Source organism: Sinocyclocheilus anshuiensis, unplaced genomic scaffold, assembly GCF_001515605.1.
Source record: "Sinocyclocheilus anshuiensis isolate Anshui unplaced genomic scaffold, SAMN03320099.WGS_v1.1 scaffold2047, whole genome shotgun sequence".
In the NCBI taxonomy this organism is placed as follows: Eukaryota; Metazoa; Chordata; class Actinopteri; order Cypriniformes; family Cyprinidae; genus Sinocyclocheilus; species Sinocyclocheilus anshuiensis.
Window position 1 is genome coordinate 254,354 of NW_015554063.1, and position 27,047 is coordinate 281,400.

Consider the following 27,047-nt stretch of genomic DNA (forward strand, 5'->3'; position numbering starts at 1 on the left):
TATGTCATCTATTTAAGGCAAGACTACTACATTGTTACTAAACATCTTAGATTCTATTATTTTAAATCAACATTTAAAATAATGTCAAATGCGATGTTCTATAATTTCAAATTTCTTCCCAGGTGATTCGTGTTGATGGAACAGTTGACAACACTCCATGTCTGAAAGTAACACAGAAGTCTTTTGGGCAGCAGGAAAGGGGCACAAGCGATGTTGGATTTTACCGTCTGAGCATGCCAATAGAGTGTGCACAGGTTTTCTCCAGCCCCGGTGAGGTCACTGTGCCCCCCAGCAGCAGTGTGGTGTGCCACCTCAGAGATCCAGAGGAGGGAGATGCAAATTCTGACTTTGAGGTACTGATGAAAGCTCACAGATACGCAGGATCCAGAGATGAACTCAATAATCACAAAGACCACAGTCAGGAAAAGCCATCTAGACTCAAACAGCGGTGAGTTCAGTTCACACTTCTTGTTCACACCAACACCAAGCACAATTGGACTAACATTAGTAACTGTTGTATTGACTGAAACTGTCTTTATGACATACCTATATCAACTGGTGGCTGTAGGTTTCTGCTGAAGAAGAAACCAGAGTTAAACACCACCCACTCATCAGCACGTTTGTTGGAGGAAGTGATGGCCATCGAGAAAGATGAAAACAACCGCCTTGTTCATTGCACTACGGTAGTCAATAATCCTTTTCTTATTCATCCATTTGTTACTGGATCACTTAATGGGAGCTTTGAAACAAGCAGTTTTGGTTTGACTGGGTTTAACATAATCGCATCTCTCTTCTGTTTTTCTCACTGCAGTATTATTACTCTGTGAGAATCCCCTACAGTCAGGAGCCGTTTTATGTTTGGGTTGGGTGGGTAACCTCTAAGTTCCACCATCATGATTTGCCCTTTGACCTGGACAGCATTTGTACTGTCACAGTCACTCTTGGGGATGAATGGGGCAAAGTTCAAAAGAGGTAAGAATCATAGGGCCTTTAAGAGATGCTGGATGTTTAAACAAAGAAAACTAGCTATGTTTTTTTGTCATTTTGTTATGATGTCTGAAAATACATAATAATTATTTTACATTGTGTGTGTTTCAGTGTTGTTATTGTGAACTAAAACTAATAAATACTATAATAGTATATTAATTAATAATAATACTAGTGTGTGTTCATTCATTTGTTAGTGTCAAGCGTAGCAGCTGTTACATGGTGTGTGCAGCAGAGGGCAGTAGTTTGTCCCATAGCCGCAACAGCAGTGGCCTGGAGATTGGATGTCTGGTTGACACTGCAACAGGGCTCCTGACATTCACTGCTAATGGCAAAGAACTTGCAACATACTACCAGGTGAACATCAGTTAGCAGTGTTAACATTCTCATTCAAATATTTAGCTTTGCATATCATACCTTTTATCATATAGGTTATGCATTAGTGTTTCCTAATGATCTTGGGATGTATACTGTCCCATAAAATAATGCTTATATTTAGAAAAAATTACTATAGAAATTACTATAATTTCAAGCATGCCTTGACTTTGTAGTTGTGATTTTAGCGTTACACAAAAAGCAAAGCACTTTGTAGACACTTTACATTCTCCTTATTTAGTCTGTTATTTTAGTTTTACCTCAGCCATGTCTCTCCATTTGTAGGTGGATCCAGGAACCAAGCTCTTCCCTGCTGTATTTGCTAAAGCCACAAGTTCTAATGTCTTCCAGTTTGAATTGGGACGTATCAAGGTAAACCAATTCATGAGTTCTGTTCTCCATGGCCAGACATCATTACAGCCTGTGGAAGACCAAATAAATCTCTGAAAAAGTGCATCTTTCAGCCCAGTGGGCGTCCTTGCAAGCTTGCAAATAATATATTTAGTTGCCAGCAAAGTCTCCTTTGGCGTTAATAAATAAAATATTGAATGCAGTATCAGTCTTCTTAAAATGGGTTGCAACACATTAATTTCTGGCTTGGATCAGAACAAGAGTACAGATTATATTATATATCGTTATGTAACTTATACTGTATTATTACCTTTACATAAACACTGTTATAAGCTTCTACAAAAAAGCATTTCTGCACATAAGAAAGAAAACATCAAATTACCTTATTTCTATATAGTTTTCCCTATAATATTTGCTGCAGGTTAGGGATTTGTATTGTTGCCCACAGAATGTGATGCCACTATCAGCGGGAGTTTTTCGGAGTGAAAGAAGAAATGCAAAACCTCAGTGCCCTCCTAGATTGTGTGTTCAACACCTAACGCTTATGCGGTGGACCCGAGTACCTGACCACACTCAGCCTGTGGAAGTGACCCGTCTGGAGGAGAGATATGGCTGGAGAGCTCGCTGCACTCAGATCCGTCAGATCATGACCCTGCATATACCTGAGGAGAACAGGTCAGAGGTCATGATGAAGATGTCAAGTAACTGCTAACATGTTTGCCATTTTTATCTATGGAGCTACAAAAATAACCAAAAAATATTACGACTTTGACATATAACATTTAATAACATTGTGGCATATGTTATAGTTTTGTGGCATATTTTTATAGTTCAGAATGTAATTTTTAATCTGAATATTTACAGCTAATTTTCCCATAAAAAACTTGCAGTGTAAAAATACAAAACATTAAAATTATACAGTAATATTTGTATAATGTAAATAAAATTTGATTAAAATCTATAAAACATTTTACACACTTCAACATTTTTGCCATTTTTATCTATGGAGCTAGAATTTGTTTTTTAAATGTGACAATTAACAAAATTGATTTTTTTTGGGTGGTGTATTTTAAAGTTTTCAATTTGAATTTGGTACATTTAAATTTTAAACATGACATTAGTAAACTTTAATTGTTTTTTGTTGTATTTAATATACTTGTATTTTTAAGATAACATATTTTTTTTTATTCCGATAACCTTCCGATAACTTCTGAATTTCTGAATTAATTTTTGTTGTCTGAATATTTAAAACTATCCCCCCAGCCCCCCAAAACTGCTGTTTAAAAATACAAATCTATAAAAATGTTTAATGAAAAAACAACAACAAAATTCTAATACAATTTTTTTATTTCCATGATTATCCTCTTTTCCCTCTTTCAGGTGTGTTGACATTCTGGAACTGTCCGAACTGCATGATCTCCTGAAGTTCCATGATCACACCCTTCACCTCTACTCAGCCCTTTCAGCTCATGGAAACACACATGTAAGCCACGCCCTCTGCAGCCATGTGGACCAATCACAACTCTTGTTTGCCTTGCAGTGCTCTAGAATGCCAGGTCACCTGCGGACAAGTTACTACAACTTCCTCATCAACACCCACCTCGGTGCCCACGCCAGTGCCAGGCAGGCCATGACCCACGAATACATTGTGCCTATGACGGATGCCACGCAGTCTACTATGCTCTACAAAAACAATAGGAAGGTGCAGAGATTCCCAGGAAGTGACTTCAGCACTTCCTTATGGCCCAGAATGCGTTTTACGTCACCTTGCTTCATCAGAGCTAATAGAATAGACGTGATGGATAGAGATGAGGGCGGGGCTTTGTGGAGTAACTTGCGACAAAACAGCCCAGAGATCCCATTGGATGTATTAAAGGATGTTGTCATAACAATGCTGAAGAAGGCAGTGGCAGCAGTAGGGCAGGGTGTGAGGGATCCTGCAGGGGGAAGCATAGAGCTCCTTATGGTTCCTTTGCTCAGTTTACTTCACACTCTCCTGCTGATGGGTGTGTACCAGGGGACAGATCTGGAGGCCGTGTTTAGTCTCATCCTGCCAGCCAGTTACATGAGAGGAACATGTAAAACAGAAGAGATGGATGAACTGGAAGAAAGTGATGGAGAAAGAGAGGAAAAGGAGGGTAGAGATTGGGAGGATAATGTCCCTCAGCAAAATCTTCTTCAGATGAAGCTTCCAGAAGCTGTCAAATTACAGGTTGGCACAGTTCATTTAAAGGCATAGGTCACCCAAAAATGAAGATTTTGTCATTTATCTACTCATTCTTATGTCATTCAACACTGTTGCCCCTTTTTGACCGGATTCTCTCTCTCTTATAATGTCTCCCTTTCTCACAATTTCTCAATATCAGGTGTGCCACCTTTTGAAGTACCTGTGTGACTGCCAGGTACGTCATAGAGTAGAAGCCGTGATGTCGTTCTCAGGTGACTTCGTAGGTCGTCTTCAAGACAACCAACGCTTTCGATACAATGAAGTTATGGATGCGCTCAACATGTCTGCTGCTCTCACGGCATGCAAAACTAAAGAGTTCCGTTCCCCGCCTCAGGAACAGGTCAGAGGTCATAGGTTAACTGGATTGGACTGTGTATTTCAGTCATTATTTACTTGCCTCATTCCAAATCTGTGTGACAGGCGTGTCCAGTCCTGCTTCTGGAGGGCACACATCCTGCAGAGTTTAGCTCCAACACACTTGCCTAGAAGTTACTAATGAATCTGTAGATTTGATTAGCTGATTCAGGTATGCCTAATTAGGGGTGGAGCTAAACTCTGCAGGACAGTGGCCATCAAGGAACAGATTTGGACATCCCTGCTGTATGACATTCTTTCTTCTGTGGAACGCAAAAGTGAATATTTTGGAAAAATATGAAATTCAGTAGGGTTTAATGTTGTTTTAGAACCACTGAAACAGTTTTCGAAATATTTTCTGTTGTGTTTCACTGAAAGTCAGAAAGGTCTGGAACATCATTAGGGTGAATAAATGTTGAATTTTTTGATATTTTTTAAATGAATTATCCATTTAAAGACATGATGTAATGGAAATAGCAACAGTCAGATCTTTTCCTCCATATTGTGACGCACATCTGAGTGAAATCTGTTGTTCAGTCCATTGGTTGTTGATTGGATGGAGGTGTATCTGAATGTGAGCTTGCAGTCAATTATAAGAAAGGAGCAGGTTTTATGCAGACAAAATAATTGGAGATGTCTGGCATACTTATCCCAGAGGCAAATCTGTTGTTTCACCAGAACATTGAGTTATGGCATTTGGATTAAATACGAGGTTAAAAAAAATTGAAAGGAAATTAATCATTCACATTATGATCAACAACATAATTTTAGAAAAGAAGATGAATTTTCATTTCATGCAGATTGAACTTTCCCTAATGAGTCCTTATTTTTTCTCTGTCCAGATAAACATGATGTTGAGCTTCCGGGAAGAGTGTCAAGAATGTCCTTGTCCAGAGGACGTCCAAGATTTGATGTGGGAATTCCATCAGGATCTAATGAGCCACTGTGGTAGGCAGCCAATTAGGACAACGAATGCTATAGCCTATTTGTATTTCCATTAACTGGCCTCATGACCTCTTGTATGCATTTATTCACATCTTTTTTACTTTGTTTAATACAGGAATTGAGATAGACAGTGATTCAGAGAATGAGGATGAGGACAACCAGTCAGTCAGGAATCACCTCCAAAGCCTAGTGGATAAAATAATTAATTTAAAGAGGAGAATGTCTGGTCTGCCTGAAGAGATTGTGAACAAACCTGGTAGGAAACACTACCAGTCACTTTTGGCTCTCGAAAATGATCTTTTTCATTATTTTGGGATCACATTGTTATGTTATGAACTGTATTAATACAGCATCTTGATTCTGTTACTGGTAAAACTGTACAGGGTCTTTCAATTACACACCAGATGAGTGAAGTTAAAACAGACCTCTCCCTTTCTAGTCTCACTACAGCAGCTGATATTAGAGACCATGCTTCACTGGGCCCAGGAGGGGACGATAGAAGACCCAGCTCTGGTGCGTGCTGTTTTCAGCCTGCTGCATCAACAGTATGCTGGGCTGGGAGGCCAGATGTCTGCACCACTACAGAAGGCTTACTGTATCAGCCAGACATCTGTGGAAGACACTCTTAATCTACAGTGGGCTCTAGCACGCATTCGTTCATTGCTCACAGCCAGGATGGGCAAAGAGGAGGAGGAACTCATGATCAGAGGACTAGGGTAAGAGAAGGTGTCTGGGTTTGTAATGTAATACTATATAATTACTTATTCTATACTGCACAGTATACACTGTGTACTGTGTACTATGTATTTTTTTTTAAATAGTAAGCGAAACATTATGTAGCATTAACCATTTCAAACAATACTATGCTTTATCACATGACCTTAACAAGTAGCATGTGAGTAGCATCAATCTTAGAAATTAATATGGTTATTATACATTTTTGTATCAGTTTTGTGTAAAAATGTGCTTATTTTGAATCAAGATAGATGTTAAAATTGCAGCTAACTGAAAACCCAAAGAAAGGGAGATATTTAAGTTTAGGTAATATAATGTTAATATATGCATTTTAAAAGATAGAAAAAATTAACACACTAATGTTCAGAAGGTTTTTTATCCTGAAAAAACAAAAACAAAACATCACAGTTTCCACAAAAGTTGAAAAAATGTTGAGCACCGAATGATTTCTGAAGGATCATGTGACATAAAGACTGGAGTAATTCAGCTTTGCAATCACAGAAATAAAATTTTAATATATTTGATTTTTATAATTTTATTTTAAATTTTATTCTATAATATTACTATTTTTAATGTAGAGACCTCTTTCAAAAACCTATTTTTTTTACTGACCTCAAACTTGTGAACGGTACTGTATTTTTTTATTTTTATGATTTTTATTATTATTTTTATGATTAAGCACAAATTCATCATAAAGTGACATTTCTAATCTGAACAGAGGCACTGAATATAGTACCAATAAAACATCTCAGCCAATAAAATTACTTATTTTGACACATTCCATAATACAATTATCACTTATTAAATTATCCAATATTTCTGATGGACTACTATGTCCAAGTCAGTTTTATTCCTAATCTAAGACCTTTGTTTTCTCTTGTGTAGTGACATTATGAACAATAAAGTTTTCTATCAGCATCCTAATCTGATGAGAGCTCTGGGGATGCATGAGACCGTCATGGAAGTTATGGTGAATGTCCTTGGTGCTAGAGAATCTAAGGTAATCATAATAACATCAAGTACTTGCAGTGATTATCAGCTTCTGCGTTCATTATGGTTGTAAAATGTCAACTACATAATTGAACCACTCAAATTAGAACTTAATCATTGCATTAAGTGCAGTGTTTTGATTTATTCACTCCCATGAGGTGCTCTGTTAACTCTTATCCTCTGGCCTCATTAAGGAAATCATGTTTCCTAAGATGGTTGCGCACTGCTGTCGTTTCCTTTGTTATTTCTGTCGAATCAGTCGGCATAATCAGAGGGCCATGTTTGATCATCTCAGCTACCTGCTGGACAACAGTAATGTTGGACTTGGTATGTTTATCCTAATACTGATATGGTTAAACCTCAACCTGAACATTTCTAAGGAAGTAGACAAAAGAAAATGTGAATTTTTTTTTATCAGCTTCTCCCTCAATGAGAGGATCAACTCCTCTGGATGTGGTGGCTGCTTCTGTCATGGACAACAATGAACTGGCTCTTGCTCTTACAGAGGGAGATCTAGAGAAAGTAAGTCTCACTGACTGATTCTTTTATCTCTCTTCTACATTACTTCTGACTTTTGGTGATATTGAGCTGTCTGTACTGGTTTTTCATTTGTACAGGTGGTGCAGTATTTGGGAGGCTGTGGTTTGCGTAGTTGTGCTCTGCTGGTCTCCAAAGGATACCCAGATATTGGTTGGAATCCTGTAGAGGGAGAACGTTACCTGGACTTCCTGCGTTTTGCAGTATTTTGCAATGGTAATGAGCAGTTCCTGAATCCTAACCTAGTGAAACCTATTTAAACACCTCTGGTTGGTTTTGATTAGTTATTCTCCTCATACAGGTGAGAGTGTTGAGGAGAACGCCTATGTGGTAGTGAGGCTTCTGATTCGCCGACCTGAATGCTTTGGCCCCGCCCTTCGCGGGGAGGGGGGAAATGGTCTTTTAGCAACTATTGAGGAAGCCATCAGAATTTCCCACCTGCAGGATGGAACCAGTGCAGCCAGTACACACAGTTCCAACCGGACACTGTGAGTGTTACGTTTCGAATTTTATCCTGTCTTATCCATTCTCGCTCATGCCCATGTCTCATTCTGACCTGTACTTCTAGTGACACGCTTGATGATGAAGATGATGATGTCATTCACATGGGACACGCCATAATGACCTTCTACTCTGCTCTCATTGATCTGTTGGGTCGTTGCGCCCCTGAGACGCATGTAAGTGTTTCAGGAAACCCACTGGGCAAGCTAGATAAGAGCCTCGTAATGTGCTTGAAGGATTTAGTTGGAAAAGGCTTATTGGTTTTATCTACTTTTTAAGGCAAAGTCAGTTTTCATTAAAGGTTTGAAAGGTTCTTCAAGGTTTGCTAATGGGCGTCTCTGTTGTGTGTGAATATGACCTGCAGCTCATAGAAGCGGGGAAAGGTGAGGCCATTCGGATCAGGGCAATCTTGAGGTCTCTCGTTCCCAGAGAGGATCTGGAGGGAATCATCAATATTCCTTTTAGTTTACCACTTGTAAACACAGGTGCGTATGAGTGTGTGCATTTGTTGACTTGTGAACTTGCGTAAAATATACATTCATGACATAAAAATAATTCTTTTCCTGACTATTGATTTATCTTTCTAAATGTATTTGATTATTAAAAACTGAAATCAGTGTAATGAGAGAGAGTCTGAGCTCAGTTTTTAAATAAACTAAGTAAATTTAGTTTGGAGCTGCTGGCAAAGATGTGTAGTAGGGTATTTTATGTCTAAAAGTGATTCATTGGTGGTTGAAAATATTTTGTGGTTGCTATACTCAGATGATCTAGTGGTGGAGCCTGACATGTCTCGGATATTTTGTCCGGATCACAAAGCAGCCATGGTGCTGTTTTTGGACCGGGTTTATGGAGTTCAGGACCAGCAGTTTTTGCTGCGTCTACTGGAGAATGGTTTCCTGCTGGACCTGCAAGCGGCTGTTAACATGGATGCTGTAAGTGGGAAGATGTTGAATGTAGGAAAAGTTCACCCAAATTTGAATACTGTCATTATGTCTTTTCAAACCGATATGACCTTTTTTGACCCATGTGACCTTTTCTTCTGTGAAACACAAAAGGAATTTTAGCTGAATCTCTGTGGTGCCTTTTTCCATAGTGTGCAAATAAGTGGGGATGGAGTTCTTGATCTCCAAAAATGTCATAATTTAATAAAAATTTTTAATTTTTAGGCATTTAGCAGACACTTTTATCCAAAGCGACTTACAAATGAGGAATAAAACATCATCAAAGCAGTTGAACTCATGCACTATATTCCAAGTCTTTTAAAGTCAAACAATTGTTTTGTGCAAGGAATAAATCTGAAATTTAAGTCTTTTATTTACTGAAAATCTTGAGTTTGTGGAGTCTGAGCCCCCTAATTAAGGTTTGAATCCCGCAGTGGACGCCAAAATAAAGGTTATGGGGGTCTTACAGGCTTGCAGTTTTAATTTGACATATTCCAACAGTGTTCTCTGTTTCATCAGCTCTGTCTGAATGCAACATAAAAAGAAAATATGATTTCAACCACCCCTAAAACAGGCCACACCGTTGATGTATGGCTCCTGGAGTTGCAAAACTGAAGAGATTACCAAAACACAGAAGTCACATTGCCAAAAGTTTGGGGTTAATCATTTTTTTTAGAAAGAAGAAATTAATACTTTTATTCAGAAAGGATGCTTTAAATTGACCACAATTGACAGTAAAGGCATTTATAATGTTAAAAAATATTTCTGTTTTCAAATAAATGATGTTCTTTTGAACTTTCCATTCATCAATGAATCCTGAAAAATTAAGGGTGAAAAAAAGGGTGAAGTGACATGTGGCCAAGTATGGTGACCCATGCTAGGAATTAGTGCTCTGCATTTATCCCATCCAAAGTGCACACACACAGCAGTGAACACACACCCGGAGCAGTGGGCAGCCATTTTTTGCTGCGGCGCCCGGGGAGCAGTTGGGGGTTCGGTGCCTTGCTCAAGGGCACCTCAGTCGTGGTATTGAAGGTGGGAGAGAGCGCTGTACATTCACTCCCCCCACCTACAATCCCTGCCGGTATGAGACTCGAACCCGCAACCTTTGGGTTACGAGTCCTACTCTCTAACCATTAGGCCACGGCTTCCCCATTAATCATGATTCCACAAGAATATTAAGCAGCATATTAACTGTTTTCAACATGATAATAAATGTTTCTTGAGCACCAAATTGGCATATTAGAATGAATTCTGAATGATCATGTGACACTGAAGAATGGTAATGGTTGCTGAAAAATCAGCTTTGTATATATAGATATGTTTTCCCTCTTTGCAGATGGGGTTAGGTGGAACAGATATGGCACTGGCCCTTAATCGATACATATGTGTGGCTGTGCTGCCATTGCTGAGTAAGTATTCCTCTCTGCTGTGTGACTCCTCTTCACTGCGGACTGGGCTGGTGGATGAGCTCCTGCAGGGTGTCTACAGCCTCTCTAAAGCCAGCGGACTGACCAAGGCCCAGAGAGATGCTATCCAGGACTGTCTGCTGGCAGTGTGCGGGTGAGGACGTTCGATTTTGCTTTTTTTGGATTGATTTTATTACAGAATAAAAGCCATGAATGGCACAGTTACAATAGTGAATGCTTTAAAAAAGTTCTGCAAATAATAAACCATTAGAGTGGAAGTCATTGTATCTTTGTCTGCCTGTTCTTGCTCTTTTAGAACTGACGAATATTTTAAGATCAGATATTAAGAAACAAATCCATATTGTATAGGTCTGTTTATTTATAACCCGTTATCATTTATTTATAACAATTTTGTTCCCACAGAAAACTGAATCCCTCCATGTTGCAGTCTCTGCTGCAGAATCTTGTGTTTGACGTCCCTCAACTATCAGAAAACTCCAAGATGCCACTCAAGGTCTAAAGAAAAAACATTCAATTTATAAAATATAAAATTATGTTTTCCTAAAGCAATTCTGCTTATCACTGTGGTTGCTTCTTCCAGCTGTTGACCAATCATTATGAGCAGAGCAGGAAGTACTACTGTCGGAATGATGGATGGTGTGGCTTTGGCTCTGCCTCAGAGGAAGAACTTCGTCTGACCAGAAAGCTGTTTTGGGGGATATTCAGTGCTCTTGCCAAAAAAGTGAGAAAAGACAGAAAATCTGCATTTCAAACCAAGTGACTACACAATTAATTTCTCCAAAAGAGTCTTTAATTATTTTTAATAAACTGGATATTTTTTTAGGATAGGGTGTCTGTTTTTTTTATGCTTCAAACTGTTCGAATTTCATTTTGAATTGCACAATCAAAATGTTTGCTTTTCAATCTCGTCCACAGTCTTATGATCCAGACCTATTCAAACTGGCCCTGGGTTGTCTCAGTGCAGTTGCCGGGGCGATTCCTCCTGACCACCTTGACCCGAGCTGCACAAGAGGACAAGAGAGACACTCAACGATGGATTCAGAGAGACGGTTTTGTCCTCGACCCCTGGACACCTCAAAGTAAGACTTCTATAGACTTAAAGGTCCATAACACATCCTAAACCAGCTGAAACAGACCCGCTTGAGCTGGATGTAATGGACTAATTTGCACTGAGATCTTCTGAGAACCTCTGAGACCAGCACTAATCTCAAACGTTCACTTCATCATCTTCTGAAAAGTGAAGTGTGAATGGCTGTTTATTGAATATACAAGTTCACTTCATCCATTTCTGAAAAGTGTAGTGTGAATGACTGTTTATTCGATATGCAGTAAATAATAATCCAGTTTTTTCATGCATTTATAGTGTGACAATCCCAGAGTTGCTTGAGTTTGTGGTGAACAAATACGCTGAACATACACATGAGAAATGGTCCCTGGAAAAGGTAAGAAGTTTCGTATTACAGGTGTTTGCTTGAGAATATAAAAGTGGAAACTTTGGGAATTCTGTAGTTTTAAAGCTATTTGTGTTTGATAATTATTTTCTAGTTTGGTAACGGTTGGGTTTATGGAGAACAGTTTTCTGAGAGTGCTAAAGTTCATCCACTCCTAAAACCTTACAGAGCTCTGTCTGAGAAGGTAGCAAACTCTCAAATTACAAATAACAACATCAGATATTCAGAATTTTTAAGAGAAATCAGAAAAAAGCAACATGCAGTTTATCATGCAGTTCACTGTCACACAGTGAGGTTGCTCTGTATTTTAGGATAAAGAAGGTTATCGAGCGGTCATTAAAGAGACAGTGAAGTGCATGCTGGTCTTGGGATGGACTATTGAGAGGACCAATGATGGGGAGTCACAAGGCTTTCACAACCCAGCTCGGAGGATTTCACAGTCTGGCAAGGTAATGGACACCTTCACGGAGAACTGCAAAGCTCTGATGAAGAATGTGTGATATTGTGCTTTCTCTGTGTTTTTCTGTCCATTATTCCTTAATTTTCAAATTTTATTTTTTTTGAGTAAATCCATCAGGGGCGCCGCTAGAGTTACTGGGCCCCTGGACAGCATATTCACTCGGGCCCCCGCTTTCCGGGGGGGTGGGATGGGGGTGTTCCTTCCGTACAGATCACGTTCCGCGTTCCCCTCGGTAAATCGTGTTCCGGGGGGTCCCTCTCGGTAGAAATCGTAATCACGTTCCCCTCGGTAGAAATCGCGTTTCTCGCTCGGAGAGCCCCCCTCCTTCGTCGGGCCATTAGAATCATCCTAACACCCCCCCACCCCTTACGGTGCCCCTGGCGCCCATAATGAGACCGTATCATTGCTGTAATTTGCAAAAAATACATTTAATTTGAAGAAGACATGATGAAGCATGTGCATTTAAATGGTGCTGGTCCATGCTTGGAGCATTAGAAAAGATTAAATATATCCATTAATGCTTAAACATGCTTCCAAAATCCTCCCTGAAAATCTCAACACAGACTAAATGTGTAGAAGTGATTCAGTGATTCAGCAACATTTAGTGATGTTGCTTCAGCTTTTTTTGAACTGTAAGAACAATATTAATAAGCATTTAATAAGCATTTCAGCAGACCAATAATGTGTTGTTTTTGTTTTCCACTTTGACTACTGTGCATCAAGGCAAATTCTTTCTGCATAAATTGTACTGACAGCTGTTTTGTATTGCACATGGCACAAAGCGATTGGGATTCAGAATAGCCTTTCTGTGCTCGCCATGACTGGATTAACAGCTCTTATGCTTTTAAAAGACATTTCTTATTAAGAGAACATGGGATGCATTCAAAACAGACCGCACTTCGGTTTGACAAATGCTTGATATCAAACCAGATAAATGCATTGTGTTTCTTTGGAGAACATAAATTGTGTTTGTCTTTTAATAGCTGTCTTTTGAAGGAGCTTCCACATTCAGTCCAAAGCCTGTGGATACCAGCAGTGTCACTCTGACCTGGGATCAGTATGTAAGCAGCTTCAATTAATTCCATATAATATAAACCAGTCCAACAGGGACCAAAGAGGAGATTACACCATTAACCATTGATTACTGCTTTTATTTGAGTAACTTTTATAGAATAGCTTTTTGAAAACTTTCAAATTCAAGTTGGCCAAATAACAGAACGTATTTTAGAAGTCATTTTAGAAATTGCCTCATATACTGTCTATATACCACCAGCCAGCTTTGTACATTAACAGGATTAAAAATAACTGCACTTTCAATCTGGTATTGAAGGCCATGGCAGAGCGGTTGGCTGAGAATTATCATCACATCTGGGCAGCCAGGAAACTGCAGGAACTGGAGAGTAAAGGTGTGTCTTACAGATGGGCCGCTGTGAGAAATGATACAGTGAATTAAATTAGGGATCCTGCAGCCACCTGCGTATTACAGTGAAACAAAACACTGTGAAATAGGAATACTGGGTGTAAGGTGTGTGTGGAAGAGGTGTGGATGTACATTGTACTCGTGTGTATATATACACTACCATTCAGAAATTTGGAATAAGAATAAAAAAAAAGAAATAAATATAAATTAAATTGAATCGATAGTAAAGACATTTATAATGTTACAAACGATTTCTATTTCAAATAAATGCTGTTCTGTAAATCTTTCTATTCCTCAAATAATTAACAAATGTACCACAAATGCTTTCAACACTGACAATAATAAGAAAGATTTATTGAGCTGCAAATCAGCAATGATTTTTGAAGGATCAAGTGATTCTATTTGAAGGATCAAGTGAGACTGGAATAATGACTGCTGAAAATTCAGCTTTGCCATTACAGGAATAAATTACTTTTAAAATTGTATTAAAATAGAAAAACAATTATTTTATGTTGTAACAATATTTCACAAAATTATTGCTTTTACTATATTTTGATGAAATAAATGCAACAAAAGCATACACAACTTCACACTAAGAAATCATACAGACCACAAACTCTTGGGTAGTGTAGTGTACTACAGTGGTATAGGCAATGAAATATATTTACTGTAAGCTATTCTTAACCTTTGATATTGCTATTTGCACTCATATTTTTCAATATTTGTTATAAACTAATAATGCTGCAAAATAATCATCAGTGGCACCCTGAAGTGTTTTTCTCTAGTGCTATAATAACCTGCTGTACACTATCCTGCTTATTACAAAATATCAAAGAAATTTAATTTAAAACTATTGCAGAGAGCTTTGTAATATGCACTAACTACTAAGGCAACAAACTAAGTGCAGGAATTAATTTAATAACTGTCACCAGTTTAATTAATTATAATGCATTGCTTATATATAACTCCTTTAACAATGGGAATTGCCTTAAAGCCAAATTGGACCAGAATCTTTTGAGCTGTTAATACTGATGCTGTTTTTGTCCAGGAGGGGGCAGTCACCCTCTGCTTGTACCGTACAATGCTCTGAGCGTTAAAGACAAGAGTCGAGTCAGAGACAAAGCTCAAGATGTTCTCAAGTTCTTCCACATCAATGGGTACTCAGTGAGGAGGTGAGGATGCTTTCCTGCTACTGGATACTAGAGTGAGCATCATGCCTTTGAAGTGTCCATTTCATTTTCACTGACTGGATTTTCACTGCACAGGAACAGAAAGGTGGCAGATGCTGATTCCCCAGCGATTGTGAGCCGCTTCGCTTACGGCCTGTTACAGCAAGCCCTCTGTCTCACTGAGCAAGCCCAGGAGCAGTTACTAGAGCTGGGTTAGACACACACACATTCCCCTGTTCTTCCACTCCACTTCTCTCCAATTATTTGTTTGCACATCTGTCTTTTTATATAACTGCCCTGTAATTTCAAGGCCTTACTAATCTGAAAGGGGTGTTAAAAAAAAAAGTTTACACAAAAGTTAAAATTCTGTTATCAATCGTCCTCATGCCTTTCCAAATCCTAATGCAAAAAAGTTAGCTCAAAAAAGTTACCATAGCTCATTTTTATATAATCAAATGGTATGTAGACAGATGCTGTCAAGCTCAAAAAAAATAAAAAAAATCACAGTAGTCTTGAAGCCATATAATAAATATCAAATTACTAGCTCTCATATTAAATCTGCTTTAAAAGCATTCATAGAGCCAATGTTGATATTCAAATATGAACGTTATGTTCAATATGTAGACATGTGAATCAGTCATTTTTAACTACAACTATTAAAAATAGTTTTTGCCAAGTTGAAGTACTAAAATTATTAAAACTAAAACTAAAATAAATTTAAAGCTAAATAGAAATATAAAAAATAGGAAAAATGACAAAAGCCTAAATATTGAAAATTAAACTACTTATAATTAATAAAGTTAAAATGAAAGTTGAAAATAAAAACGAATTAAAATATCAATTGATAGTATAATAGTATATGAAACTACTAAAATAACTGGTGTAAATGAGATTTGAGAGCTAAGATTTTAAGATTTTTTGTGAATACAACATTTTTTGGGCAAACTATTCCTTAAAAGGATCATAATATCAGTTCATTTCAACTGTCGTCTCATTTGTCTGATGCATGTGAAAACCTTGCAATGAAATCTGTTAATCAACTTGTATGATAAATGCATTTTGTTTTGTGTTTTGCAGAGGTTGCTCAGGCTCGAGGGCAGATTAACAGGGCTGAGAAAGTTCCCCATGAACAACAAATTCATTTCTTTATTAAGGTCAGTTATCTTTACTGCAGGTCAGACAACACTGAAATCTATAAGAATTCATCACAGCATAGCAGCTAACTGAGTCAGGATGACAGACCTATTTAAATAACTGCCTGATTTGATCTCCAAAGAATTATCCAAATGAAATGGATTTTTGGATACTTTTTAAGACACTGCAGATTTTGTGTATTGGGATTGTTTATTGTATCTTAAGTGGTAACCAAGAGAACATCTCAGCTTGTTCAAAGCTTTGGGATAAACATTTACATGTTTTTGTAATTGAACCACAGTGGTCATGGTAAATTTTTGTAGTTGCAGATAATTACAGCTTTGTATTGTTTGTCCAAACGGACATCTCTGTGGGTCATGTCATTGCTGATCCCATAATCGATTAGACGTCATGTTTTGCTATCCATCCCTGTTCTGAGACAATTTGCTGCTTTGCTGTTTAAAAGTCTTTCATTCCCACATGAAGATCAATAACAACGGTCAGCAGTTCCCTGACCTCCTCAACTATCAATCTCGTTATTGTGCACTAAAAATGTTCACTTCAAAATGAAATGTTCAAAATGAACATTTCTTCAGTTGGTGACTGTTGTTTTATTCAAGCCTCTTTTTCTTTCTGTCCCAGGTTGTATTGCCACTATTAGATCAATACTTCAAAAATCACTATCCCTACTTCCTCTCCACTACGTGTTCACTTAGAGATGGCTGCCAGTCCACCAATAAAGAAAAAGAGATGGCCACAAGGTAATTTGTGATGACAGACTGCTATTACATTTGCATGTGATTATGTGAGTCGGGTTTTTCTTACATAAGTCAGCGGTCCTCAGTAACTTTATAAAAGCTGTGTTATTTTACATTGAGTGGGTCCCCTTATGGGTGTTAAGACCACATGACCAGATAAATACTACTCAGTTTAACACCCATTATTTGAAAGCTTTAGCTCATGGAATAAATCATGGGTGACAGAGCATTTATGCAACAGTAAATAAAAACTTGCATGATTGTGCATCCAAGCCATTTGGTGTCCAAGAAGCACATCACTTTATTTATCACTTTATTGAGCACTTTATTTTTTGCACTTTGTATTAAAAAGAAGATTGCTAGCATATCAGCATGTGATCCTTTTTGGATACACAGCAAATTAATTTGAAGTATTGAGTTTTTACTCTTTTTGAAAGAATTAATTTGTTACTTGAAAACATGTAATAAACCTGTAATAAATATCTGAAAATGCAAAAATGTTTAGGAGACAGAAAATATAATTCACTCTGTAAAAAAAACTACACAAAGATGGAGAAATGTGTGTGTGTGTGTGTGTGTGTGTGTGTGTGTGTGTGTGCGTACACACATATGGCTGATTGCATGTCTGTGTCTCTATGTTCACCTTTGCTACTGTCATTATATATTTTCAGTTCCATCTGTCTTGTTTTTTTCCCATTAATTTCTCTCATTTCTCTTACATTCATCCTCTCTCCTGTTATTTTCAAGTTTATTCTGTAAGCTCGGAGCTCTAGCCAGACGCAGAATCTCTCTGTTTGGTAAGGGTTGGTGTCTTTTTCTTCATACTCTTTTGTGTCTTTCTTTTTTGTTTGCAATAAAAATCTGCTTGATTATTTATCTAGAAACACTTTTAATTTAGAGGCACTTGGTATTCATCTCATGCACTCTCAGCATTATCCACAGCCATTGTTCACTCACCCCAGTCTTGTAGTGCTGAGGGGAATGCTTACATACCTCATTAATTTTATTAACCCACCCTCCCTTGAAAACATAAATTTACTGGCTGGATTACATTGAGCTCAATGCCATGTTTCCTTTTAGGAAATGATGCCCTTGCTTTGGTGAGCTGCCTACAAATCCTGGCACAGTCCCTGGATGGAAGGTAGTTAATGCTACACTGCATGTTCAGTGCAGTGATATAGAAGAAATTGTGAAATTATTTGTAGGTCCTTCACTGTGAGGGACCTTTTTGTCTACTGATAATTTGTGACTCTGGACCACAAAACCAGTCATAAGGGTCAATTTTTTGAAATTGAGATTTATACATCATCTGAAAGCTGAATAAGCTTTCCTTTGCTGTATGGTTTGTTAGGATAGGACAATATTTGGCCGAGATACAACTATTTGAAAATCTGGAATCTGAGGGTGCAAAAACATCTAAATATTGAGAAAATCACCTTTAAAGTTGTCCAAATGAAGTCCTTAGCAATGCATATTACTAATCAAAAATTCAGTTTTGGTATATTTACAGTAGGAATATTACAAAATATCTTCATGGAAAATGATCTTTACTTAATATCCTAGTGATTTTTAGCATAAAAGAAAAAATTATAATTTTGACCCAGACAATGTATTGGCTTTTGCTACAAATATACCCCAGCGACTTAAGACTGGTTTTGTGGTCCAGGGTCACATTTGAGAAATCAGTAACTGATTTGTGAAGTTAATACATCAAATAAACAGTAAATTGTGTAGTGTTTAAACATGGAATAAAAGATTTAAAAATCTGAATTAAAAAGTAAAAAATAATCAATTGATAAAAACAGGCAAAAATGCATATTTTATACTTTGTATTTAACAAAATACTAAAATATATACAAATACATTTCAACTATTCCAAAGCAAAGAATATAGCAAATAATTCTGAAAAAAAAGTATCATGTTTTCCAAATTAAGATGTTTTCAACATTGATGATAATAAATGTTTCTTAAGAACCAAATCAGCATATTAGAATGATTTCTGAAGGATCATGTGACTCTGAAGAGTTGAGTAATGGCTGCTGAAAATTAAAATAAATGCAACCATGTGAGTGTAAAAGCCTTTTTCTAAGGTCATTCTAATTTTTCTGTAATTGTCTAGGATGTTAATGAAAACCACTAACGAATCCGTCAGGCTGTCGCTGTGGTCGTTCTTTGAAGGCGCGGCAGAAGACCTCGAGCTAACAGTAGATAATGTGACCTGGGATGAGTATGGCCTGAACCGAGCCCAAGGCAGGGGAGACAGTGAGGTCATAACGTACACCACCGCCCTGATCCCAGTGCTCAACGCTCTATTCCTGCACGACGCCCAGAGGCAGCATGGAGGGGGACTGATCGGTAAGAGAGAACGAAAGCGGGCGGAATGGATGGAAGAAACAGCAGCAGCTAATTGGGTGAATAATGAATAGATTAGTGTGTCCTATGATGAATGAACAGATGGAGGGAAAATAAATGGAGGTTGTGGAAAGGCAGTGGAAAAATATTCACAAAGGTTTTGGGTTGAGCAGATCACTTCCCTTTCCAGTTACCTCTGTTTTGCCAATTAGAGCGGCACTTGATTTCCTGTCTGCACAGGATTCAGCCCTGTGTTTGACCCCTCTTATGTTTGATCATGGGCATGTGTGCCTGGGTTTATATTTTAGTAGGCAATGTGCAGTTAAGGCATAAAGAATTGCAAAACACTTTAAACTCTCTTCTGAATGGACTATTCTCAAAAAGGCCTCTATGCAATGACAAATCTCTTTAGGTTCAACTCAAATGTGCATTCAGTAATGTTTTATACTGTTTTGCACCAGATCCAAAGGAGTTGATTGTGAGAAAACATTCATTGTTTCGTCCAACGGCATTTGGTATTCGTTCACATTCTCTGTGACCAGAGAATTTTCCTCTTGATCATGACCTTATATTACTTCTACAAACAATCATCTTCACAAGTGTACTGGCAAGAGAAAACACTGTTTGATCCACACTGCAGGACTGCAGCAGGCTTCTCTGCGATAAGAGCACTTTTGTAGAACCGCAGCATCATGTGTTGAATCATTCATACTGTACATTTTTGCTCTGTATGAACTCATTACCATTTCATTTACAAATTTCACCCCTTTTACTCCTCTTTTGCAATTCAACTGTATTATGAATAAATCTCACACGCAGTTGGGATGAATTGTAGTAGAATCAGTTTTTTATTTGCTCTGAACATCAAAGATGCAAGAGTTCTTGCAAAAACGCTAGAAGAAAATATATATATATATATATTTTTTTTAAATATATGATTAATTTTTTTTCTTTCAGTGGATGAAGTGCACTCCTGTTGCTACAGGATCCTCAGCTGTCTATACATTCTTGGCACCTGCAGTGGTACATTCATTGAGAGGTAACACTCTATCACAAGGATTATTTTACTCAAAAATGAAAATCCTGTCAGTATTTGCTATCATGTTGTTTCAAACACATGCTTTTATTTTTGTTGTTGGGAACACAAGGAATGGAGCTTTTTTTGTCTTATTCCATGCCTGTCAATTCCAAAAAAATCATCATAAATGCACCTTTAAAGGGTCTATACTACTCTTGCACTATATTGCAAGTCTTCTAAGGTCATAAGATGGAACAGACTGGAATTGACTCTACTGATCAAAATGTTTTTCAAGAATTCTTTTATGATTACCATGCCAGGAATTATTTAATTAAAATACAGAAAACAGTAAAATTGAGAACTAAAATTACAATTTAAAATATAAATTTAAATTTAAACAATTTACAATTTAGAATTTTCTATTTAGACACATTGGGTATTTGATATATAATTAATTTTAACATGTAATTTATTCCTGCAATGGCAAAGCTGAATTTTCAGCATCATTACTCCAGTCTTCAGTGTCACGTGATCCTTCAGAAATCATCCTAAAATGATGATTTGGTGCTTGAGAATCATTTCCTATTATCAATCTTGAAAACAGTTGTGGTACTTGATATTTTAGTTTTTTTTTTCAGAAGAGGAAAATGTTTCTGTGAAATCATCTTATCAGGTTATGTACAGTATATAGTAACAAGATATTGTGTCAAAATTGAAAGGGAACAAAAATTTGAGGCTGCATCTAACACAAAAATATTGTATGACTTCACAAAACATGAAATATAATACAAGAGTTGTATGGACCAATTTATGGTACGTTAGTGGTATTTTTTGTCCTTTTTGAAGATTTTCTGACATGGGCACTTTGAACTATATTCAAAAAAACTGTGTAAATAATCTACTAAAAACCTATTGTGTTCTAGGCACAGACAAAAGCATGGTTTGGGCAGACATGATGACAAGGACATTTATTTTAGGGTGAACCAACCCTTTAACAAATGTGTTGTTCTTAGCAAATTGTGTTAATTAGGGTGTTTGGCTCTTATTATTTTATTCTGATTATATATTTTTGTTATTACTTATTGTTCAGTTTGTCCTTATGAGACTTGTATGCTCCATAGTTATTAGCTCATGTCTAGGTTTATAGTTCATCTGCCGATCAGCCTTTATCTTTGTTTTGATAGGCAGAGGTCGGTCTTGGGGGAGTGTCTGGCTGCTTTATCTGTAGCCTTTCCTGTGTGTTTCTTGGAGCTGACTGACCTTCATTCCCTCTTCGACACTATGAGTAATGAAGAGAGTGAAGGTAAAGGCAAGAAAAGTTCAATAAAACACAAAAACGTGAACACACTCACGTTGCCTCATGCTATTTTTCCTCATGGATTTTGGTGTGGTCTTTCTAGCTGGCAGAGCCTGTAGGCTCCTCCCCACTTTGCAGGAGGCTTTCTCAGAGGTTGAAGAGCTCGCAGAGGCAGGACCAGTGGCCCGTCATGCCCTTTTGACAAAGGTTACTGAGGTGACGCTTCCTCTGCTGTGTAGTTATGTCTCTCGCTGGGGGGAAGCTGATAACCAAGCATCCCAGGAGGGCCACTTTTCTTGTGTCACACCCCAGCATGCTAATGCCCTACTGGGTCACATCCTCTCCATCATCCACGCCCATCTGGGGACCGCAGACAGTGCTTGGATGAAACGCCTCGCAGGTAAACTGGTCCCTCTAGAGAAGTGAATTATTAGATTAAGGGGATTTTAATGTGTTGTTGAAGCACTTATTTTAGAAAACCAACAGAAGTGCAGTACAAATTTTGTGATTGTAATGAATTCCAATTTACAGTGGAAGGTACAAATATAACCACGAATGCCATAAAAAGCAGAGCATATCTTTTAGTATTTGGCCAGCCTCTCATCAGCAAGGCAGAGCCACACCTCCTGAAGAGCCACTTCCTGCCTTTGATGGAAAAGTTGAGGAAGAGGGCAGAGTCAGTTCTCCTGGAGGAGGAGCATTTGAAGACAGCGGGGCGTGGCGATGTCTCAGAGCAGGAGTTAGACATCCAGGAAAGGTTTACTGTGTTGGTCCAAGATATCTACTCGTTTTACCCTTTACTCATTCCATTTATAGACCTTCACAGGTGAGAAACTGTGCAGTATTCAACCTGTTTTCAGTTTAAAATTCATTATTGGTTAATCTATTTGTGTTTGGTATCATTAGAATGAGTTGGCTGAGAGAGGTGGAGGCAGATGCTGAGAAGCTTTTCTCCCTCGTAGCTGAAGTCTTCATTTTTTGGGCTAAATCTCATGTGAGCAACTCCCAGTCATATTTATGAAGATTTAATATCTAATATTTACTCTACTCCTTTTAAAGGGGTCATATAATGCAAAATTTAATTTTCATTTATATAAGTAAAAAAAAATCTGAAAATGTCCTGAAAAATTAGCATCTTTTGAAGCTAAAATGGACGGAGCCCCACACATGACACATGAAAGAAAAAAAATATATTGTATTTAATATATATTAAATATAAATATATACACGGATTAGGAATTACGATTTATTAAATGATAGCCACGTTTTAGTAATTACCGGTAATTGTCTTCATTTAGTGCAGTTGTGGCCACATTGTAGTCATTTGTTCCCTTGTTTTTGTTTAACTGTGGCCACAAATGAACTAAATTGAAACAAATTAAACAAATTAGTACAACATGGCTGTGATTTAACTAAAACGAGGGAAACATTTATCGAAGTTGGCCATGAATTAATAAATAGTTTGAATATATTTGTGGTCACAATATCTTTTTTTTCTTGCCATGTGCAGGGCTCCAAAAACCCTTTTCTGCCATTAGAAATCCAGCGCACAGATGCCTGTTCGAACACTAAATTCAAATAAAGTAATAAGAAAGAATGATATTATAATTTTTTGTCTGACTAATGTTATAAAATGATGTCAGGGAAAAAATCAAATGATAAAACACACAAATTGTGAATTTCCCCTTTGTATCATCTATCTCTAAAAATGTACTTTATTATTTTTATGGTAAATGTTTATTTTTCGGGTAAAATTTTTTACATTTATTGATTTGTACCCTTTGTACATTCATTAAACATTTTTAAACATTTTGTCTTTTACACACTTGTTTTTGTTTAGAATTTCAAATGGGAAGAACAGAACTTTGTTGTTCAAAATGAAATCAACAACATGACATTCCTGGTGAACAGCAGCAAAAGCAGGATGTATAAGGTCTCTTCATTTCACTAATACTGTATTACTTGTTTTGAACACATTCAGTTTTTCCCTTCATTAACTCTCTAAATGAACATGTAATACATTTTGCTTTCTAGTTCCTCTCAATCCTGTCCAAGTTTGCTTTGTCCTAATTTTTTACACTCTTCTTTGAAAAGAAATTCATCTTTGGCCTGTAATCTTAGAGTCCTGCAGGGACTTTAATAAACGCCCAAGTCATTACTCAACCCAAATATGCTGTTCAATAATATTGAATGAATCTAAATTGTATGATTTTCCATTAGGGAGGGGTGTGCAACCAGGAGAGGAGAAAGGTGAAGAGGAAGGGTGATTGTTACTCCACACACACCTCTCTCATTTTGGCAGCACCAAAAAAACTCCTCTCGGTTGCCATGAATGGATGTTGCCATGGCTATCAGGGCCTGGTCACTCATGCCAAAAGCCGTTTCTCTCAGGTACATCTGTAATGACAATGTTTGCAAAATCAATCCTTTCCTCATCTTGAAAATATTGTAATTCTTTTTCCTGACACCTGAAACATTCATCTGCTTATAGAGGGACACAGAGGATGAGGTCAGAGCGTACATTCGCAGCAACCTGCAACAGGTGAGCCAGAAGACAACTTGTGAAAGAACCGATAAAGTCCTGTGAAAATTCTATTTGAGCCTCCTCACCTGGCTTTTCTTTTTTCTTTTTGCCAGGATCTGTGTGAATACTCAATAGATCCCCTCAGTGTTGAGAGGATCTTAAGCATCGCTCGTGTTCTTTTCCATCTGGATCAGGTTAGACTGGGAATGAATTACTACAAATGATTGCAAATGATAAGTGATGGCACATATTGTATGTAAATACATTCAAACATGAACCAGTGTAGTTCAGTGGAGATTTTTGACCAGTTCTGGTGTTTGTATGGTTCTTTTCTAGTAAATGGTTTACATAAAGATGTGTTTCTGTCAGGTGGAGCGCCCTCAGAAGACGAAGAGGGCAGTGTGGCATAGGATGTTGTCTAAGCAGAGGAAACGGGCTGTAGTTGCTTGTTTGAGAATGGTTCCTTTGTACAATCTCCCCAGGTTTGCTGCAAAGAAAGTTATGACAAGTCCATTTACTCTTCATATTGCATTATGAATTACCCAAGTTATAAAAGCTGAAGGCAACAGAAATACTTGTGAATTGCAATGTTGTTGAACTAACTCAGATACAGAGGACATTCTGTCATATTCCTTATGTTTCATTGGGCTGAAACCAATATTAATTACTAGCTTTTAACATGAACTTTGTCTTTTTCTGTAGGCACAGAGCGGTGAACCTTTTCCTGCAGGGTTATGAGAGAGTCTGGCTGAAGGCAGAGCGTGACTCACCTGAGGACAGACTAATTGAGGATTTGGCTGTGAGTGTGTTTCTGATTGGCTGTGTTCCCCAGTTGAGCTGTTTAAACATGACGTATGTGTAGCCCAACCTGGGGTACGTTTCCCAAAAGCAACTAAGTTCTGTCATTACCAATAGAGTTAATTGGAACTTACCACCATAGTTAGCTAACGATGCTTTTGGGAAACGCACCCCTGGAAGACTAATTCACCGCAGGTTCCCTTGGGAGTTTTTGTAATGGGTTTTTTGAATAGCAGTTTTCAATTTATGAGTGCCATTAATATTACCACAATGATGTAAGTTTATGTACTTGACAGATCTACAAAAATTTTTTTTAAGCAGCACAATTGTTTTCAACATTGATAATAATAATCTGTTTCTTAAGCCTCAAATCAGCATATTAAAATGACTTCTGAAGGATCGTGTTACACTGGAAACTATATTATAATGGCTGCTGAAAATTCAGCTTTGCCATCACAGGAATATATTACATTTGAAAATATATTAAAATAAAACAGTTAAAATAAAAAGTTATATCAAATTGTAATAATATTTCACAAAATTACTGTTTTTTTTTTTTTACTGTATGTTTGATCAAATAAATGCAGCACTGGTGAGCTAAAGAGACTTAAAAAACCTTACCGATCCCAAACGTTTGAACAGTAGCGTAACTGTTTAATATATGTTGTAGAACAAAATGGGACAGTCTCTTTTACTAATGTGAACCACAAATTGTATGAATGCATAGAAAATTCCAGATAGAACCCAAGGCTATATATGAGCTTTTTTTTGATTTTATAGTAATAGGAATACTTTTATACCCATCAGAAAGCAACTCATGTAGAGATCCTGAAGGAGGGAGCGGAGCAGAGAAACAACATCGATCCACTCCGTCAGCTTATCAATCTCTTCAGTCAAAGTGCCTTGACTGAGAGGAGGTTTGTGTGTTTGAGTGTGATTGATTCATGCATTTGTTTTGCGTTTGCATGTAGATCAAGGCTAACCATTTTAAACATAATTTTAGCAAGTATTTCAGCTCTGTTTGAAAACCTAGGAAGATGTCTACAATGGAAGCAACCTAACTGACTTGTTTCATATAAGACCCACGAAATATTTGGCAAGCACTGTTGATTGCAATTAACATGTCATTAAGCTAACAAATCAGGAAAAATATTATGTATCACACGCAAATATTGGTTGAAACTGTGCATTTTAATTTAGAACTGTTTTCTATCAATGTATTTACTAAAAAGTATGTATATTCAATTGCCTTTTTATATGTGATATGTAAAATCTTTAACGCTGCCTTAAATGTTGGTCTTTCCATTGGAACCATGCCTGAAAATGATAAAGTTGTGAAACACATCTTAACCCTCCTGGTTCACTCTTGTCACTTGTATCTACAGTAAGCTTGAGGATGATGACCAGTACATGTGCTATGCTGACATCATGGCCAAGGTAAGAAGCTCTGCTAGGACATTCTGAGCAAAATCTTTCCTTTTCGCCACAAAACACATGCAGCGTTCAAGCTAAACTGTAATTCTGCATTGCAGAGTTGCCAAAGTGAGGAAGACCAGGATGAAGATGGCCTGAAGTCATTTGAGGTGAGCAATGGAAATTAAGGAAATCGTCTCAGGTTACGTATGTAACCATGGTTCCTCGAGGGAACGAGACGCTGCGTCGGAGGACGCTTCGGGAACGCCCTTCAGCGTGACCGGCTCTGAACCTCGCGTGTAATCAGACCAATAGATGGGCGAGACGTCACGGGCGGGTGACGTAATGACCAGGAAGCTATAAAAGCACGTGCGGTGAGACCAGCGTCAGCTTCTAGGAGCGAAGCAAGCGCTGGCAGAGATGCCGAAAGTATTCCCCCGAGACGCAGCGTCTCGTTCCCTCGAGGAACCATGGTTACTTACGTAACCTGAGACGTTCCTCTTCAGGAACTCGAGCTGCGTCGGAGGACGCTTCGGGAACGAGAATGCCCACGCCGCCAGACTTTCAAATCTCGCCTAGTGTGGAAGCGTGCACAGCTAAGGCGCGAGAACAGAGGAGCCAGGAGTGGCTCGCATGTCTAGGCCATAGAACCTGACGAAGGTTAGGGGCGTGGACCATCCCGCAGCGTCGCAGATGTCCTGCGTCGAGACACCTGCCAAGAAGGCCTTAGAGGCCGCCACACTTCTGGTAGAGTGAGCCTTGACCCCAAAAGGCGAAGGGAGATCAGAGGACTCATAGGCAATAGAAATGGCATCTACTATCCACCGCAGCTCTCTGGACGTATGCGTCCAGTGCTCGCACTGGACACATACAGTTAAGC

At 37.9% G+C, this 27,047-nt stretch overlaps 1 protein-coding gene across 1 annotated transcript in view; it reads left to right on the forward strand.

Annotated features, from left to right (window-relative positions):
• Window positions 1-27,047, forward strand: part of ryr2b (ryanodine receptor 2b (cardiac)) — a 52,947-nt gene that overhangs the window by 10,620 nt on the left and 15,280 nt on the right. The window contains exons 29-77 of the mRNA XM_016460524.1: window positions 123-448; window positions 569-683; window positions 812-972; window positions 1,185-1,344; window positions 1,648-1,734; window positions 2,162-2,388; window positions 3,094-3,925; window positions 4,080-4,280; window positions 5,137-5,242; window positions 5,355-5,482; window positions 5,663-5,955; window positions 6,860-6,974; window positions 7,159-7,291; window positions 7,383-7,486; window positions 7,582-7,717; window positions 7,803-7,989; window positions 8,070-8,178; window positions 8,367-8,487; window positions 8,765-8,934; window positions 10,283-10,506; window positions 10,776-10,866; window positions 10,954-11,094; window positions 11,289-11,452; window positions 11,737-11,815; window positions 11,919-12,008; window positions 12,136-12,273; window positions 13,268-13,345; window positions 13,615-13,690; window positions 14,753-14,876; window positions 14,970-15,085; window positions 15,969-16,027; window positions 16,650-16,768; window positions 17,513-17,562; window positions 17,846-17,906; window positions 18,885-19,120; window positions 20,075-20,156; window positions 21,320-21,438; window positions 21,545-21,832; window positions 22,018-22,258; window positions 22,339-22,426; window positions 23,273-23,365; window positions 23,653-23,823; window positions 23,924-23,967; window positions 24,012-24,176; window positions 24,322-24,438; window positions 24,659-24,761; window positions 25,592-25,671; window positions 26,140-26,191; window positions 26,287-26,337. Of these exons, the coding sequence (XP_016316010.1) occupies window positions 123-448; window positions 569-683; window positions 812-972; window positions 1,185-1,344; window positions 1,648-1,734; window positions 2,162-2,388; window positions 3,094-3,925; window positions 4,080-4,280; window positions 5,137-5,242; window positions 5,355-5,482; window positions 5,663-5,955; window positions 6,860-6,974; window positions 7,159-7,291; window positions 7,383-7,486; window positions 7,582-7,717; window positions 7,803-7,989; window positions 8,070-8,178; window positions 8,367-8,487; window positions 8,765-8,934; window positions 10,283-10,506; window positions 10,776-10,866; window positions 10,954-11,094; window positions 11,289-11,452; window positions 11,737-11,815; window positions 11,919-12,008; window positions 12,136-12,273; window positions 13,268-13,345; window positions 13,615-13,690; window positions 14,753-14,876; window positions 14,970-15,085; window positions 15,969-16,027; window positions 16,650-16,768; window positions 17,513-17,562; window positions 17,846-17,906; window positions 18,885-19,120; window positions 20,075-20,156; window positions 21,320-21,438; window positions 21,545-21,832; window positions 22,018-22,258; window positions 22,339-22,426; window positions 23,273-23,365; window positions 23,653-23,823; window positions 23,924-23,967; window positions 24,012-24,176; window positions 24,322-24,438; window positions 24,659-24,761; window positions 25,592-25,671; window positions 26,140-26,191; window positions 26,287-26,337 (7,251 nt within the window). The remainder of the gene's footprint in view (window positions 1-122; window positions 449-568; window positions 684-811; window positions 973-1,184; window positions 1,345-1,647; window positions 1,735-2,161; window positions 2,389-3,093; window positions 3,926-4,079; window positions 4,281-5,136; window positions 5,243-5,354; window positions 5,483-5,662; window positions 5,956-6,859; window positions 6,975-7,158; window positions 7,292-7,382; window positions 7,487-7,581; window positions 7,718-7,802; window positions 7,990-8,069; window positions 8,179-8,366; window positions 8,488-8,764; window positions 8,935-10,282; window positions 10,507-10,775; window positions 10,867-10,953; window positions 11,095-11,288; window positions 11,453-11,736; window positions 11,816-11,918; window positions 12,009-12,135; window positions 12,274-13,267; window positions 13,346-13,614; window positions 13,691-14,752; window positions 14,877-14,969; window positions 15,086-15,968; window positions 16,028-16,649; window positions 16,769-17,512; window positions 17,563-17,845; window positions 17,907-18,884; window positions 19,121-20,074; window positions 20,157-21,319; window positions 21,439-21,544; window positions 21,833-22,017; window positions 22,259-22,338; window positions 22,427-23,272; window positions 23,366-23,652; window positions 23,824-23,923; window positions 23,968-24,011; window positions 24,177-24,321; window positions 24,439-24,658; window positions 24,762-25,591; window positions 25,672-26,139; window positions 26,192-26,286; window positions 26,338-27,047) is intronic.